Source organism: Uranotaenia lowii, chromosome 3 (genome assembly GCF_029784155.1).
Source record: "Uranotaenia lowii strain MFRU-FL chromosome 3, ASM2978415v1, whole genome shotgun sequence".
NCBI classification, from domain to species: domain Eukaryota; kingdom Metazoa; phylum Arthropoda; class Insecta; order Diptera; family Culicidae; genus Uranotaenia; species Uranotaenia lowii.
Window position 1 is genome coordinate 94,476,029 of NC_073693.1, and position 17,848 is coordinate 94,493,876.

Here is a 17,848-nt window from a genome sequence, read left to right on the forward strand (position 1 = left end):
CACATCAAATATGAGCTCGTGCAGACAAATGGTGCCAATACTTATTTGTTGCACTATTAGTCAAATATAATAATAGTAAGAATATTCCTCACTCCCCAAAAACATGAGCGACACGTGGAATGCGCCTCCATGTGAGGAAAGTTTTTACGAACATGAAAAAATGCTATCGAGAAGACCTAAGTTGCCTTTGACGATTTTTTTTTGACTGAAACTGTTACCGAAACTTTGTGTCCCGATCTGAAAATTATACCATAACACAACTATACTATTTTTTTCATAACATCTGTTTCTCCGGAACTCAGTGGTCGCAAGTGGACTGTAATTTTTCGGGATAAAAATGCAAACGCGTCCGTACTAGTTGGCGATACAAATTTATTTGAACAAACGGTTGCAAGAAAAAACAAGAATACATACTTTAGGGTAAAAAAAGTTACGTCAAAAGCTACACACTTATTTCGGTCTACCCAAAGTTAATGTAGAAGTTCACTCTATCGATTTTCGATTAACATCCACCCCCCGGAGCCGGACGGCTCAATTCAGCAGGAACATCCGAAGATTCTTCAACAGGGAGCACAGCTATCTTGGTCGTCGGTCGAGTGTAAACCGCTCCGGAACTCGTACGCAACGACACCACACGAACTACAGCATCCGCGCCGGGATGCACCTGGACAATCCGAGCCAATCTCCACTGCTGGGGCGGCACTCCATCTTCCTTGATTACCACCAGTAAACCTTCTCGTAGTTGTGTGGGAGTATCGCACCATTTACCACGCCTTTGCAACTCGGTTATATATTCAGCTGACCAGCGCCGCCAAAAGGATTGCTTGCGAACTTGGATTTGCTGATATCTTGATAACTTCGACTGCTTGAGGTCACAGTAAACTGGCTCGGCAACAGCAGTAAGTTCACGACCGATTAAAAAATGCCCTGGACTTAATGAGACGTAATCCATCGGATCATCCGACTGGGGTATCAGGGGTCGCGAATTCAATATAGCCTCTATTTGTACTAGCAAAGTGTACATCTCTTCGTAGGTAAGATACGATTCGTTGAGTACCTTACTCAAGTGCGATTTCATACTCCTTACTCCGGCCTCCCATAGGCCGCCTTGGTGTGGAGCTCTAGGGGCTATAAAACTCCATCGTATTCCTCGGGACTGGCAGAATTCCTCCAGCTTACATTCGAACATCTGCGATTTAAACAATTCGTCTAGTTCTGCCAGTTGCCGCTTGGCACCTTGAAAGTTTGTGCCATGGTCTGAGTACATCTCAGAAACATTCCCACGACGTCCAACGAAGCGATGAAAGGCACCCAAGAACGATTCAGTTGACAGCGATCCAACCAGCTCCAAGTGGATGGCCTTGGTGCTCATGCAGACAAATACACTCACATAGCATTTAATCGGTGACCTCATTCGACCCTGCTTCAGAAGAAATGGACCAGCATAATCCACGCCAGTGCGGGTGAAGGGGTTGGTCTCGGTAACCCGGGACTTCGGCAAGTCTCCCATGAAGTGCTTCATTTCCTTCGGCCTCATACGGAAACACTTGATACACTTTCGAATCACACGATGTATGGTGCGCTTTGCGTTGACCGGCCAAAATTGTTGTCTGATCTTGGCAAGCAATCCATTCAATCCAACATGCAACTGTTCTCGATGTATAGATTCGACCAGCATGTCTGTGAAGTGGTTGTTTTCTGGCAATATCATGGGGTGTTTCTGATCACGTGGTAAGTCTGCGTTTCGGATTCTTCCACCAACTCTAAGCACACCTTCTTCTTTGTCGTAAAAGGGGTTCAAGTTTCGTAGCTTCCCTGTCACAGGGCAGTTTCGTCTCAGGGTCTTGATTTCTTCGCGGTAAAAAACATGTTGCGTGATCCTCACCATCGTCAACAGTGAGTCACGGTAATCGATGCTGTCTAGCTTACCGCTACGTCGTTCAACCTTTCTCTTCCTGGATCTACAGTTGTAGATAAATCGGGTCACATACCCGAACACACGTTCAAGTCTGCGAAATCTGCTGCAATCGGCTATCTCGTCGTAGAGGATACGCTCACGAACTGCAACTGCGACCATTTCAACTGGATGCTGTCCGAACTCTTCTTCTTCGTTTAAAACACTCTCGTACACTAAATCGGTCGCATGTAAAAAGTTCGGACCGTCCCACCACATTGCACTATTCACTAATTCGATCGGGTAAACACCACGCGACACTAAGTCCGCTGGATTATCTTTAGTTCCAACATGCATCCACTTCATACCCGCGGTGAGTTTTCGAATTGTCCTTACTCGGTTATGCACAAAAGATGATTGTTCTGGTTTCACTCTATTTAGCCAATCTAACACTATTTTCGAATCGGACCTTAGGATGACATTTTCAATGCCTATCTCTAAGGTTTCGCGCACTTTTTGAACTTGTTCGGACAGCAGCAGTGCTACACACAGCTCCAATCTTGGTATGGTCATCTCGGTGGTATCCGCATTCTCCTTCTCCTTTCGGTTCAGCTCCTTGAGCGGCGCAACTCTGGATTTGCCGCACAGCAGTCTCACTCCGACCGATCCCGCAGCCGATACACTTCGCAGATAGACGCAGCAGCCGTAGGCGTACTTCGAGGCATCCGAAAAACCGTGCAATTCTAAGGTTATCGGGTCGTCTATTGTGGTTCGCCTGGGGATTCTCATATCGTTGATTTGGCACAATTCAAGTCGTAGTTTCTTCCACATTTCGTGATCTTCATCGGGAATGAGGTCGTCCCAACCAATCTGCTTCTGCCATAAACGCTGCATAACCAATTTGGCGAGTACCACAGTTGGACCAAGTACTCCGAGTGGGTCAAACAATCTAGCGATCTCGGAAAGTACTTGTCGTTTGGTCGGCGGGTCTTCGTTTTTCATCGGCTGAACTTGAAACAGGAAATCGTCGTTTACTGGGTCCCAGAGGAGACCAAGTGTCTTTATCACTCCGTTAATGTCCCCAACCAATCTGCTTCTGCCATAAACGCTGCATAACCAATTTGGCGAGTACCACAGTTGGACCAAGTACTCCGAGTGGGTCAAACAATCTAGCGATCTCGGAAAGTACTTGTCGTTTGGTCGGCGGGTCTTCGTTTTTCATCGGCTGAACTTGAAACAGGAAATCGTCGTTTACTGGGTCCCAGAGGAGACCAAGTGTCTTTATCACTCCGTTAATGTCGTTGTCTTCGAAGTTCAACTGTTTCTCTTGATCTCCGGGTGGTATGTCTTTCAGCAAAGCAGGATCATTGGCGCAAAACTTATGGAGCTTGAAGCCGCCTTCTCGGAGTAGCGTGGTCAATTCGTTCATCTGCAATTTCGTTTCGGCTAGGGTACCACCACCGGAGAGTACATCATCTACGTAAAACGCTCTTCGCACGACCTCGCTGGCTGCGGGATATCGGTGTTGTTCGTCGTTCGCTAACTGGATCATCGCTCTTGTTGCCAGGAACCCTGCTGGACCTATGCCATAGGTAACTCGGACTATTTCAAGATCTCGGATCGGCTGCGTCTTATCATCTCTCCACACACATCTCTGGTACTTAGTGTGGGAATCATCAACTATCACTTGTCTATACATGCGTTGCACATCGGCAGTGTAAACGTATTTGTGCGAACGCCATTTCAGAATAATATCAAACAGAGAGCTCTGAATAGTTGGAGGGCTCATCAACACGTCATTCAAGGAATAATTCGTGGTCGTCTTGGCTGAGGCGTCAAACACCACTCTCAGCTTGGTTGTCGAGCTGTTGGGTTTCATCACGCAGTGGTGCGGAAGGTAGTAGGTGTTGTGTTCAGTCGCTTCTTCTGCGTTCAGATATCTTGCGTGGCCAAGCTCGATGTATTCATTGATAAAGTCCGAGTACATTTGCTTCGTATTGGGGTATGCCTCCAATCTCTTCTCGAGTGCCTTGAATCTTTTGACCGCTTGGTTTCTGGATTCTCCTAATGATTCGGCATCGACACGGAACGGGAGTTGCACTACGTACCGTCCGTCCTTTCTGCGAGCATGGGTCGTCTGGAAATGTTGCTCGCAATCGTTGTCAACCTTTTCGTCGGGGAACTGTTCTTCAATGCACCAGAAGCGTTTCATCAGCTCGTCAAGACGCTCATCAGCAGGTTCAACTGGCATTACTTGGTGGACACGAACACAGGCGATACCTTCAGAAGAATGAACTGGTCCCGCAACTAGCCAACCAAGACGGCTTTCTTGTAGTAACGGGAGTTCGGCGGACATTCGGATCTTGCCAGCCTCCATCAAGTCGTAAAACATTTCGGATCCGATGAGCATGTCAATGCGATTGGGTTCGAAGAATTTGGGGTCAGCCAATCGGATATTCTTCGGTAGCGGCCAGTTGGAAACATCCAACTTCCGCGACGGCAGCGAACCGGTGACTCGGGGAACAACAAGGAAGTCAAGCGAGAAAGTACAATCAGTCTCGCTGGATTTGACGGTGGCATGAATTCGGGATTTCACTATCGATTTCGATCCGTTCACACCCACGATCGGGATGTTAACACACTTCTTGGGTAGACACAGCACATCACTCAATCGCTCCGACACGAAATTGGCCATAGCACCGGAATCCATCAGTGCACGACACTTAAACGCCACTCCAGATGAATCAACAACGTCGACTAGTGCTGCTGCTAACAGCACCTGCTTCTTCACTTCTCCGGTACGTAACAGTGGTGTTTCACATTTTGCCACGGTTTCCGGCAAATCCCTCGACGTCCCTGGTTGCTCAGCAGTCCTGCCCGTCACCCTCTCTATTGCCTCAGGTTTTTCCTCCACGTGCATCAATGGATGGTGCTTCTTCTTGCATTCGCACAGCTTCTTCTTATCAACCTTGCAGGACAAGGTCCGATGTCCTCTTCTCAAGCATGCGAAGCACAATCCTAATTGCCTTGCCTTGGTGTACCGACTGTTAACGTTGAGCTTCTTGTCGTTCAGAGTCTGTTGATCAATGGATCACTTGGCTTTCCCTACTAAAGCTTTGTCCAAGTAGTGGAGTTTCGTAGCTGGGGAATCTCTGGTACATTTTTCTACGATGTCAATAAATCGATCTCTAAACTTGTACCAGTTTTCGTACTGTCCGTCAAACGTCGGTAAGGGAGCTTGCTGCATCAATAAGGATGGAACCATCTGAATCGGAAATTGGTTCTGTTGACCACTGCCGCCAGGTTGGCAAATGGCTTGTTTCTGCTCTTCGCGCGCTGCAACAGCAGCAAGTTTCTGATCCTCATGGTACTGAGTTATTTCGGAAAGCGCAATACTAACAGACTCGTATAGTTCTTCGAATTCAAGGAACATCGGTTCGAATTCGTCTCTTGCAGAGGGATCGGAGATGTAAATCTGATTCAGGAATCCATTGAATTCATCGTATGCGGCATCTACAGTTTTAACATATAACTTGATGGCATGTATGTTAAACTTGGTACGATCTCCTTGTGAAGCTAGAATAGTCTGTTGGATTCGATAGATCTTACCTTGGGATGTACGCATGCATTGCGTAAGGGCAGCTATCGATTGAGCCATCTTCTTCCGTTCCCGGCGTGCGTCTTGCTGTGCGCACTGCTCGCTCACACTTACTTCAGCAAGCTGATTCCCTTCGTTTATTTCAGCTGACGGTGTGCTGAATCCTGGGCTACGCTGTAGAGAGGCAACGGGCGTTGAAAACAGCACTCGATTCAATTTTGCAGATCGTAGCTGCATCACTTTTTAAGGCTCCTTTTTTGGCCTTCACTTTTTAAGCAGCCTTTGGCTTGCTATCACTTTCTTAGCGGCCCTTGGCTCGCTATCACTTTTAGGCTTCTTTTTGGCCTTCACTTTTTAGCAGCCTTTGGCTTGCTATCACTTTTAGGCTTCTTTTTGGCCTTCACTTTTTAGCAGCCTTTGGCTTGCTATCACTTTTAGGCTTCTTCTTATTCAGCCTTCACTTTTTTCTAGCGCAAAGCGCTCAGCACTTTACACTTCTTCTTATACGACCTCTTCTAACTGGTCGTTTCTTCCGACCGCAGTCGAATCACTTTAATGCCCTCCCACGACAGGGACAAAATGGAGACGTGCCCTCCCACAGATTCACTTTTTGGTCGTGCGATTACCCCAAATCGGTAGCGGGTTTTTTCTTTGCTGGTTCAATTTGACGTCAATAAACCAAACACAACTTTGACCAAACAGAACACGTCACCAAAACACAATCGGAAATGCGGTTTTCCTATACTAGCTCGATCGTTCACGACACAAATACTAATTTGTGTTCTTCACTCGAAGCTAAAACCCCAACACAAACGCAATCGTGCTCTTCTTTATCGACCGATCAAAGATGGCCGTCAATCTTCACAAAAACCACTCGTGGAATCAATTTTCTGACCAAATCAAAATGGCCGACAGATTTAACACGCGGTGCCGAACCGAGAATTTCTCAAAATTTCCTCTTCACGTCGACACCACCATCAACAAATCTTCAACCAATAATGGTCTCTTCCGGCTGCACACAGCCTATCGATCAATTTCACGGGAACTGAATAAATCTTTGCCGCCCCTGTGGCAGGCTTAAATGCACCCGGGTTCTCAAAAAACCGGAAACACTTTTTATTCACTCCACAATCGTTCGACGGGAGTATCGCGGGAATCGAATAATCTTCGCCGCCCCTGTGGCAGGCATAAATGCACCCGGCAATCAAAACCGAAAACACTTTTTATTCTTTCCGCGAAACTAGCGATCGATCAAAATTTCGTAATATCCACGTCACTCCGCGAGAATCGACATCCGGATCGATTCGGACCAAATGTTTCTCCGGAACTCAGTGGTCGCAAGTGGACTGTAATTTTTCGGGATAAAAATGCAAACGCGTCCGTACTAGTTGGCGATACAAATTTATTTGAACAAACGGTTGCAAGAAAAAACAAGAATACATACTTTAGGGTAAAAAAAGTTACGTCAAAAGCTACACACTTATTTCGGTCTACCCAAAGTTAATGTAGCAAAGTTCTTTTTTTCCCTTTACCTGCTCATTCAAACGTGCTTCAGAGCAATTAAGTTGTGTTTGGTGATAATCAATAATTGTTAAATCACGTTGAAGGGTAGATTTTAAAATCAATTGTTTTATACAATTGAATAAGTCGAGTTTTGGCTTATTTATGATTTTTTTCTATGAAATATTCAGTTTTGCTCAAAAAGTGAAATTTCCATCAACGATTGTTCCAAATTGAATATTCAAATAACATCCCGCATAGTGATAAACCGTACAACTAATCATCAGTATTATACTGATCTGATAACGCTAATCGTTGCTGTTCTTAACATCACTATTCGTGTGTCCAAACTTACCAGTATACGCTGAGATTATACAATATTAATTTTGAAAGATACGATTAATAGTTTAAAAAACTAATAGTGTCGTGCGTCTTGACTACAGTGAAAGACGCGCCTTCACTGTTTTCTCTCGAAAAAGTGATTGCGTACACCAGAACCTGAACGAATTCTTTCCGTTTTTTTTTCACGGGATTCCCGAATTCCTCGACGTTTATCGTGGTGGCTGTTTGGCATCGACGGTACCGAATTTTCTCCCGGATCAGTCATCTTTTAGAAGAAGAATTGGTAAACAAAATTTAGAATTTATTACGATTTTTTAAAATAATTTTTGGTTTTGTTTTTGAAATCAGTGCAAAATGTTTGAATTGCCGGAATCGGGCGGACGGATGTTCTTCAGCGGAAGGCCTGGATTCAGGTAAGAAACGTTCATAACTAGGTAAACTAAAAAGAATCTTCTGAACTTGGTGATCCAACTTGTAAGTTTTTCAATTTTCTATGAAATTTGCTATTTATTTTTTTTAGGTTAGTTTTCGATTTCGCTAAATTAACATTTCCGGAACGAACTGCTTTCGCATGTTGGGGGCTCAGCCGTTACCTCAACCTCGAACAACTGTGATGGTTGGAGATGGTTGGTGCTAATCTCATATGTAGCATAATTGACATCCCATGCACCAATAAAACGACGAAAGCAGGAGCGCTTCTGACAGGTACAGTTTTAAAATTCGTATAAATAAAATTGCCGTTTATTTATTCAGATTTTTGAATCCATCCATACAGATCGTCAAAGTTCAACAAAAACCCGTCCAGCATTATCATACCGGATGAGCACCACAGCAGCAGAAGCGATAGCGAGTTCGAGCGGAAGAGCAGCATCAGTAACATAGTCATCGATAAGGACGGAAGCTAGTGAAAAAGTATAGCTTCGATTATTGTCACATTTTTATCGCCAAGGTATGGACGACGTTGCTGGCGTAGCTCATTATTGACATCTAAGGAACCGTGCGCCGAAAATTGTAGTGAATTTGAAGGCTGAAAACGTGGTAATCAACAGCACCAACATAGCCACGTAAAGATTTCCATGTCGTCTTTTTCCCCGCCGCTGCTGTCGCAGAAATGAAACCGTGGATCCGTAGTATTTTGAAGGACTCGAGAAAAGGTATTCATATAGGTTTAACTTACAAACACAAAAAACACTTACACAAAAAAGCTAGATCAAAGTTGTAAATCTTGACGCAGGATTGAAATTTCTGATACAACATTCTAAGAATTCAAATTGAAACTAATTTTTACTTTATTTATTTTTTATTCATCGAATGCAAAATAAAAAAAAATATTCGAAAAATTTAATCAGAAATCATATGGAAATTATTGAATTCATAACTCAAAATACCTTTTAATTTAGCTTTGCTTGAACATCAATTAAAATATAATTAAAATAGTTAATCGACCTATTCTTCGAAGAATCAAATAGTTTACTTTTACATATGTTTCAGGTTTCAAGCGTCTAGTCGTGATTTCTTTTTTTGCGGTACAACGGTCACTGCAGACGGCATCGTATACCCAACTGGACTTCTGGATTCACCGCACCTGACGGTAAAATTTTGTTATTTTTTTTCTATATTTGTTTGTAATTCAGTTTTTTTTTCTTTTTCAGATAAAACGGAAAAAATGCGCCATCGGTAACCTGGCGCACTGCGTAAATGTAATCGGGATCCGGAGATTGTGAGACGGCATCGTATACCCAACTGGACTTCTGGATTCACCGCACCTGACGGTAAAATTTTGTTATTTTTTTCTATATTTGTTTGTAATTCAGTTTTTTTTTCTTTTTCAGATAAAACGGAAAAAATGCGCCATCGGTAACCTGGCGCACTGCGTAAATGTAATCGGGATCCGGAGATTGTGAAAAATATTCTCGTACCTCTAGTAGAGGTTGATGTTATAAATAAGCATAAACCCTACCAGAAAGTGGATAGCGCTTGTTTAATTTTATATCTTTTTTTTAATTGGTTTGGATGTCACTGATCTTTATTTGTACCTATACATTTAAAAGCTACCTAAATTGAAGAAATAGAAAAATAATATCCAGGAGCGTAAAAGATGAGGTAATTATCATCCCAACAAATGTGGAGGTAAGCGCAGCATTTCAATTCAGAAACGAAATTCATTAGCAGATATGAAGATTAGGTATGATTTGTAATTTGTAATTTATTAACTTTAACGCAGCTTGTCCTTACTTTTAGGAAATCATATAATTAAAAATAACATATAATTAAAAATTGAGATTTAAAAATGGTTATAATAATCAATATTTGTTATTAAAAATAATTAGTCAAAAGTATGTATGCAAAATTGTGACTATTATGGTGATACGATTTATATGATCTTGTAAATTCAACAAAAATCTAATGTAATTAATCGAAATCCATTTTAGAATTAAATAAATTATTTTAAATGAATTACAACATGAATAATCTTCTTCTTTATTATTTATCGTAAAACTATCTTTTAAAGATACGCTTTAGCATCCAAAATGATTCAAATCGACGTTAAGATAACGATTACATCTATCGTTTTACTTCATTTCGGATCTATAGAAAAAAGCAAAAAAAATGAATGGTTACTCTACTTAACGACCCGTTCGCTGTATCGTAAAGTGCGTCCAAACGATTCCACTTCATGGAAAAAAGACTACCTTAATCGTACATCAATAATCCAAAACTATAAAGCTAATCTTTCGTGTGTCTTAGGAAGAAGATAATGGATATCGTTGTTGTATAATACTGATTCATGCGGGATGTAGAATCTCAAATTGAAGATATTTCAGCATACTCCTTCGATTGGGACCTTTTTTTCCATTCGGCAGAAAACAACACAAATTTAGAACCATAGCAACATACTTTGCTACACGTAGAAAAGTTTAAGTAGGCTGAAATTCCTATGCTGAAAATAAAACATAAACAAAATTTTCTGCGTGGTCATAGAAGTGCGAAGTTTTGTAGTTAAGACGCGAACCCACGGTTGCTGAAAGGAATGTTCAGAGTTGCCTCGCCTCAGTTTCTCAATGCTTGAAATTTCCTTCTAGTAAGAACTTTCTCCATGAGGTAGTGCTGATGTAAGATATCCTTACTAAAGTATATGAAGCATGCTGAGAGTTACCAATGTTGGTTATAATATGTTTGACTTAGTTCAAGCTTTAATAAAGTTTATTTGTTTTAAAAATCCACTTGCACGTTTTTGCAATAAACGCTCGTGAAGTTGAGTAAAAATAAAACTTAAAGTTGCAATAAGTTGGCTAGGAAACGTCGTAGAATGTTGAAATCTTGTGCAAAACGTGTGATTTGAATGCCCCAACAAATGTTTAGAACCTCTTATTCATTTAAATCATCATCTAACTATAGTTAAGTTTAAAATCTAACTTTTAAATAACTTTTAAAATAAAGCCCATATAACACTGCTCTGAAAAGAGATAGAGTTTTGGTGTATTCAACAAAGTTTCATATTTTCACGTATTCTATAACTTTGTAGTATAAAGTTAAGCTCTATCTATTGAAACAAAAAAAGTTAGAATTTTCAATTTTTTTATAGTGGACTTTGACTAACTTTTGATGCTTCCAAGTTATGAAACATGTTTCAAGAAGCCATTGTTCTGAAGACACTTAAGAGATAAGATGAAAGACAGGAGCGCTACGAAAAAAGTTCCACTTTTAGCCCTTTTTGACCACTGTGCACTGGGAGAATAACAAAGGGAGAGCGAAGATCCGTACAAATGCATAACTCGAGAACTTATCCTGAAAATTGAATCGAGTTTGAAAAAAAAGTATTCGGGTACGAGAAAATTTTCTTTTTTTCGGAAAAAGGGATTCCATACAGTGGAGAGACTTGGATGGAATACTCCTATACACATACAGTTTTTTTCGAATAATTTTAAAAACTTTTGAAGAAATAGAAACCATAATATAAGTGAGAGAGTATTTGTGTACCGAACATGTTCTTTAGATTAACGACCCTTTCTTTTTTACAGAGAAGAAACGGGAAGAAGGCTAGCATGTATAACTAGAAAACTTATCAAACAAATGATGCCGAATGTGACATGTTATGTTATGTGGTTACGATCGTTACGATAAATGTTTCTATGACATTTTGGTGACCCTTCCTATTTACATTTGTAGGGGAGGGTTGCAAAAAAAACCATTTCTTAATTTCATATTTGAAACAATTATTAAAAACAAATTTCAGATCAAGTTTCGAAAAAATAAATCATTTCAGAAAATTTGATCCTCTTTGTCAGTACAAGCTCTGTTACAGCTCTCATTCCTCAGCATGTTAAATTAATTGAAAATGACATTTTTTCACACATTTTAGAAGGTGTAGCAAAGCACAAAGAGTAAGCTAGTTCATAATAAATATCATTCGAAATTAGAACTTTTCCCAATTGAAAGCTGAAAGCTGAAAATCCAGCAGGAATGTGACATGTGAAGGAATTCCAAACTTTTTCCAGGTTTTCCCGGTTCGCTAACCTCCCCGAAGTTCATAAATTTTTCAGATTTCTTGTTTCAAAGAAGAATCTGCTGGAACACGTGTTAGTCGAGGCGTCTTCGTACGTACATAGATTTAGGTGATATTTCTTTTGACCTGCGAGACATATTCTATATGCGCCTTTGGGACAGGTAGCTACTGTATTGGGTAAAACCTCCCTTGTAGGTAAAGTTTTTTGACCTAATGCTCCGTGCCACAATCACTACCGATACGTCTTTAAAAGCTGGGTAAACTAAAACTTTTAGATTAGATTCATTCAACAATCGGTTCAAATAGGTTCTAGTGAAAAGATAAAGCTTAGTAATGGCTCAAATAACAAACGACAGTCCTCCGCCGCCTTACCCAGGCAACGATCGACCCCAGCGACCTCCCCGCCGGAACGTCGAAATCCGATTGCCGAGTTGTTCCTCCGCTCGGATTCTATTCGCCAACCAGGGTACCGGGGAATTACCGCTCCCGGACAGTGGTGCCCGGATGATTTCCCCGACCGTCGCCGCCGCCATTGCTGCTGCTGCAAATCCGGGTTCGGCGTCGACGTCGGCGGCCGCGCCCTCCTCTCGGCTGCTCAGGCCGGGGCGTGTCGGGAAATCTTCGGAACGTTATCTTGAGACGCTCCGGAAAACGACCCTGCAACTGGAGCAGATCAATGCCCAACTCAAGATCCAGAAGATCACCATGGACCGAACGATGGCCAAGCTGAAACGGTGGAGTTCCGGTCTAACTGTGCTAGTGTTTTGTTTGCTGGTGTGTTTAGTGATCGATATTACGCTGAAAACCGTCGGTTATCGGCGCTAGCAGGGTAAAGGGTTCAGTGATTGAGGAGTAAATGTTTATGATAGAGATACAACCGGGGGATCACACTGTGTGTTGGGTTGAACAAATCCATGCGTTGGAATTATGTTATTGTGACGATCGACCTTGTGATCAGTGATGTGTTTTAAAGTTAAGCAACACTCATATATCCTTTGTGATCAGTTTTGGTGTAATTTTTTTTGGCTATTTAGGAAAATCTTTGAGGACTACTTTGTCAAACATTAGTTTGACAAAGCGATTATTAATGAAAGTTAATGCGATCGGTGGTTCTATTATGCTTACTAGAAGCTATATACATATGTAAGGGGGTTGATAGTGGTAGAAATTTAACATCGCCTAATACTTCAGCAGATTTTAAACCTGAGTTAAAAGTACTTATCAAATAATCACAAGAACTTCTGGCCGAACTTTAGAACAAGTGCTTTTTATTCACATCATTGAAGTCTGGAAGCGATTTAAGTTCGTTGAAAAAAGTTACAACGAACACACTCTGGTAAACTACATACAAACATATTGCCTACCTCTTTGAATTTTGGAAATTTTTACGGTGCTGTCAAGTCATTATCATATTTATTTTTCAATGTCTGTTTATCTTACTTTGTCTTTTCTGCAATAAATTTAGAGTTGAGATTGAATTCAAAACGAGATACTTCGTCTGAGATTTCTGTTAAAAAAAACCCGTTGTTTCGGCCATGGAAAATTTCTTAATTTTCTAGCAGTTGACTTTAGGTTTGATACAAATGTGTATTGATAAAAAACGGGTCTGCACAATCACACAAAAATACAATTGTTTGGTTACTATGCTTACTTTACAATAGGTTACGTGACACGACTGACACTTGTTAAGTATAGTTAAAATCTTATGTGCTATTGTTTTCGTGACGTAAACTAGAAGAGTCGTTCAAGTTGTCGATTGGAACCTAGAGACATTCTGATTCCCCGTCATTTGGAAGAATCCTTCTTGTGTTCTTTCGAGCTATCTTTCTCTTTTTTGTCTTTTTTCTCGGAATCCGACCGATCGTCTCGCTCTGTCGTAGCAGCGTTTGTCGCTAGCCAAGCTTTGTACATTTCCGTTTTCCACGCTACGATGGTGTTCAAGTCTCGCGCCCGGTAGCGCCGGTTGATCGAGGCCATGGCCTTTTCCTGGTTAACGTACTCCATCAGCGTACTGGCATAGGCGTAGTACCGTGCTATTCGGTTCGCAACGATACAGCGAACGGTGGCGAGTTCGGCCGCTGCCCGGCTAGCTTCTTCGTGCTGTCGGCGGGTCTCGGCCTGATCGGGGCAGTTGCATGTCATAGCCCGGGTTCTGCGTCTCCTTGGGATCCCCATTGGACCCGCCGCGACCCTCCTCTCCGTTGTCCGCTGGTTTCGAGAGGTCTGATTTTCTTCGTCGGAGTACTCGTCCAGTTCGTCGAAATCGAGCCGGGTTGTATTGAGCATCTCCTGCACTCTACGATGCCGGCTACGCCTTCGATGCCGGGAACGCTGATTGCTGTGAATGTCACAGTACGGTATTGGAGCCAGTATTTCCGCCCTCTTAGCGTCCCGCTCTCGCCTCTGTTGCTCTTCTGCTGCTCGCATGTTGTCCCGTATTCTTGCCACTTCGAGGCGGAGAGCTTCTTGACGCTGTTTGCGGTCCTTCCGGGTCACATCCATGATTTTCTACAGAATTGCGGCTAATGAGTTAACACGACAGAGAGAAAATAGGGAAAAGTTACCTCGAATACAACAGTAAACAATAACCACACAGGGAATGTAACAACACAAATCTTCTGCTTTCAGCATGCGTTCAATCTTTTTATAGCAAACTCAATTGTCAGTTTAAAGGTAACAAACAATAGACGTGTGATCAACTGTGGTTAAGGGATAGTTTTCTGTTGGCGTAACAACAAGTAACGAAGCAGTCAGATGTAATAGTTATGGACCAAGTATTTCACTCGAAGTTTTTCCTTACTTTTCTGGTCTCTTTAGTCTGATTCAAGAAGCAATTCATCAGCTGAATCGATCGAATTTCAAAAATTTCTTTTGGTTTCTAAAAATTTTAGCCGCTACTGTTTTTTCCGTGTAGAATATCCTTGAACCGTCAAAATAGGATCGGTATTTTCGCTTTTACTTTCTTAACATTCATCACAACTCCCAGCTTTGGGGTTATGTTACTGTTTAAAACTGTTAATACGTGTAAGGTTTTGGATTATTTTTAACAAGAATCCACTTTTATTCAATCATATTTCTGATTAATTCTTGACCAACTATAAATATCAAACTTTCAATTATAAATACTGTGAGATCGTCACCAGCTTCGTGTTTTAGCGAAATGGTTTCTTGATCGTCACTAGGTGGAGTTCTTTCGTAATAACTGTCAGCTCTTTCTTTCGTAAAATGATTACTTTATTCATTCAACAATTGCTTGAGTACTATTTCCCCCACCACTCGTCTTATTCTAATTCCCGATATTCCTGTAAGAGAAAACTTCTCATTATGGCATCATTACTAGTGAGAAGAGACAGCACATATCGAAGGTGCCGTTTCTGTGGAATAAAAGGGACAACTTTTTTCTCCTTCAGGACCTCTTATCTTATTTTCTACTCCTTATGTTTCATCGGTTTGACGCCTTCTCGCCTCTTTGACGTCTTCTCGCCTCTTTGATCAATGGCCAGAAGTCGTCACCCTTGATCATCCTAAGCTAAGGTTCAAATTACAATTCCTACGATCGAGGGCCAGAAGGCGTCACCCTTGGCAGTCCTAACAGATCTTGTTATTTTAAAAATATATTTACTATTTTTTTCATGAAGTAAACAAAAAAAATTTATATTTTCTTATCGAATTTAAAAAAAAAGAATATTTTTGCGGTAGGGGAGAGGGAGGCTATATGCGCATATTAAGGAAAGTACTCATTTTCTCCCATATTCCAATAGATAGGAGTCTGAAAACTATATACACATGAGCGGACATCTGTTTTCTATACGTTAGAGCAGTTTTCCTGTAAAAATCTCTTACAGTTTTTGTGAAAATAATTTTATAATAAAAGAAGTCAAAATAGCTGATTTCAGAAACTGGCGGGCTAAACGCGCATATTTATGTTTTTAGCTATATTTCATTAAAACTTGCAATATTTTGATATTATTTAATTGAACATGGTAGAAACGGATGTTAAGCATACGTCAAGGCTAAAATTTTGGTGAAATATTTTACATCACTAGTTCTTTTGCGTGAAACATAATTAGGTATGCCATATGGCCATATTTCATAGTAATATTTTGTTCATATCGTATTTTTATCAGATCAGTTTGAAGTTCTTCTTCTATCGCTGTAAAATCGTGATTTGAGCGTAGGTTTAATGTTTAAATGATAAAAAGTAAAAAATTTATAAGACTTATCTATTTTTCTTGATATAGGCATTTTACCTGCCTTGATATGGGCATTCAGAACCTGTCTCTTATTCCAATATCCTATCATTTACAACTTTTCCAAAAGCTTCAATTTGTTGAATTTCCGATTTCCAGATGATTAAGAAAGAAAACCCATTAAAAATTTTGTTCACGGAATCTGTACGCACGATAATTAAAGTTCAATATATTATAACAAAACTGACAAAAATCTTGTTTGAATTTTTAAATTTTTTTGATTTAATATAACAATTTAATTTTTTCATGCCACGTGTTAAAAGCTTATTACCCTCAAACTGCACTTATTAGATATGATGAATCTCCAGCCATGTCGTCAATCGGCTGTATGCGCATATTACCCAATATGCGCATTTAGGAACACTTCCCCCTATTAAGATTGTTTTGTTTGTTAGCTCAAAACATGAATCATCTCGGAAATTCCGTTTTGAACTTTTCTCCTTTCTGTTTCATCCACTTTGATGGCAGTTTTTTTATGTTAGTATTTTGCTGGAATCATAAATGGATATTTTTCCATTATTTAACGGGAAATGCCGTCTTCAGCATTCTTTTCTGGAATTCATTTGGCATTTCAAGTCTTTTTTTTTAGTGAGGATCCTTTTTTGATGACTTTTATTAGCATCGGATTCGCTCAACCTCATTGTTTTTTATTCATGTTATTGTTTTTACTTTTTTTTCGCTTTAATCCGTTTTTGATAATTTTTTTCATAGTTCCATAGAAAAATATTTTACGGCCATATTAATAAAATAATAGACCTGGTGATCAAATTTTGAAAATCTTTGTTTTTTACAACTTTGTAGTTTTGTAATCAAATAAAATGGAAATCTGATAAATTCCATCATAATTTAAGAGTGCCTAATCTGGATTGCGCTTGACACCCCTTAAATTACACGAATTTCAAATCAATCATAATTCGTGATAATATGTATTAATGTAAAAGTATGTAATTGAAATTTGCTTCGCTCTCACACGTGAGAAAATGTCTTATGGTTTCGAGGAAAGCCAAATGAAAAGTTGCTATCCAACTGTATTTTCTATTACTTGTGCGCGAAAACAAAACCCCTTGGTTCAAAATAACAAAATGTTCGTTGTTTGCTCACGGTGCATTTTCGAGATCGGTAGACAGTAAATACCGATAATCATCAGTTGTCTGCACTTAAAATACTGTTGTTGTCGACTGTTATTTATCATGATAAGTTTGAAGTATTTCGTGAATTTCGACAGGATCACGAAAGCTCCGATTTTGTTCATGATGAATGAGATTGAGATTACTAGGAATCTGAGTTCTGAATTGAATTGATTGGAAGACACTTGGACTGCAACTGATTATTCGTTTTACCACTTGATTGCTCGTTTACCCCAGTATCGGGGTTTGTTGTTTTTTCTCCTGGGGGGCATTTTACTAAGTCATTTTTTTTTCACTATTACTGTTCGTCACAGCGATCACATCATAATTCGATTCTCAATTTGCTAGGGGCGCACTCCGTTACACCATTCCGGGGATACTACGTAGATTCTGCTTGCGCACTCCTTCTGTGTGGGGACACACAATCCTTCTGAATACTGAAAATCTTCCTTCGGGTTTCTTTCTTTGGTTCCTCTGTATTTTCACAGCAGCAGATCGCGACGCAGACTCACATCATTCCGTTCCACTGTTTCGCACTTCACTGTTTCACAGTAATGCTCAAATAACAGTTACTTTTGACAGCTTAACCAAAGACTTCGCCTTCTTCGTGGTTGTTCTATCCATCACCCT

At 40.5% G+C, this 17,848-nt stretch overlaps 2 protein-coding genes and 1 long non-coding RNA gene across 4 annotated transcripts; 1 reads left to right on the forward strand and 2 right to left on the reverse strand.

Moving 5' to 3' along the window:
• Positions 1-502: 502 nt before the first annotated feature.
• On the reverse strand, positions 503-5,729 carry LOC129752435 (uncharacterized). The gene is made up of 3 exons (XM_055748215.1): positions 5,064-5,729; positions 2,981-4,970; positions 503-2,904 (listed from the first exon to the last, which is right to left on the reverse strand). Exons 1-3 carry the CDS (start codon positions 5,727-5,729, stop codon positions 503-505), a joined length of 5,058 nt encoding a protein of 1,685 aa, XP_055604190.1.
• A 1,976-nt stretch (positions 5,730-7,705) lies between these two features.
• On the forward strand, positions 7,706-9,112 carry LOC129758715 (uncharacterized). Its single transcript, XR_008740051.1, has 5 exons — positions 7,706-7,747; positions 7,855-8,039; positions 8,110-8,488; positions 8,826-8,925; positions 8,987-9,112. It is a non-coding gene; the product is annotated as an uncharacterized LOC129758715 (long non-coding RNA).
• Positions 9,113-13,011: 3,899 nt separating this feature from the next.
• On the reverse strand, positions 13,012-17,633 carry LOC129757151 (uncharacterized). 2 transcript variants are annotated; one of them, XM_055754278.1, is made up of 2 exons: positions 17,432-17,633; positions 13,012-14,363 (listed from the first exon to the last, which is right to left on the reverse strand). In XM_055754278.1, exon 2 carries the CDS (start codon positions 14,341-14,343, stop codon positions 13,627-13,629), a length of 717 nt encoding a protein of 238 aa, XP_055610253.1. In that variant the 5' UTR covers positions 14,344-14,363; positions 17,432-17,633; the 3' UTR covers positions 13,012-13,626. The 2 variants fall into 2 exon arrangements, with proteins under 2 accessions (XP_055610253.1, XP_055610252.1); XM_055754277.1 differs by lacking the exon at positions 17,432-17,633 and adding an exon at positions 14,406-14,515 and having other exon boundaries at positions 13,014-14,349.
• Positions 17,634-17,848: the final 215 nt, after the last annotated feature.

Coding starts and splice junctions, on each gene's coding strand:
- LOC129757151 (XM_055754278.1), bottom strand. CDS start 14,343: ATGGATGTGACCCGGAAGGACCGCAAACAGCGTCAAGAAGCTCTCCGC.
- LOC129752435 (XM_055748215.1), bottom strand. CDS start 5,729: ATGCAGCTACGATCTGCAAAATTGAATCGAGTGCTGTTTTCAACGCCC. Junction 4,971..5,063: donor GAGATCGATTTATTGACATC/GTAGAAAAATGT, acceptor ATTGATCAACAG/ACTCTGAACGACAAGAAGCT. Junction 2,905..2,980: donor TTTATGGCAGAAGCAGATTG/GTTGGGGACATT, acceptor TCCTGTTTCAAG/TTCAGCCGATGAAAAACGAA.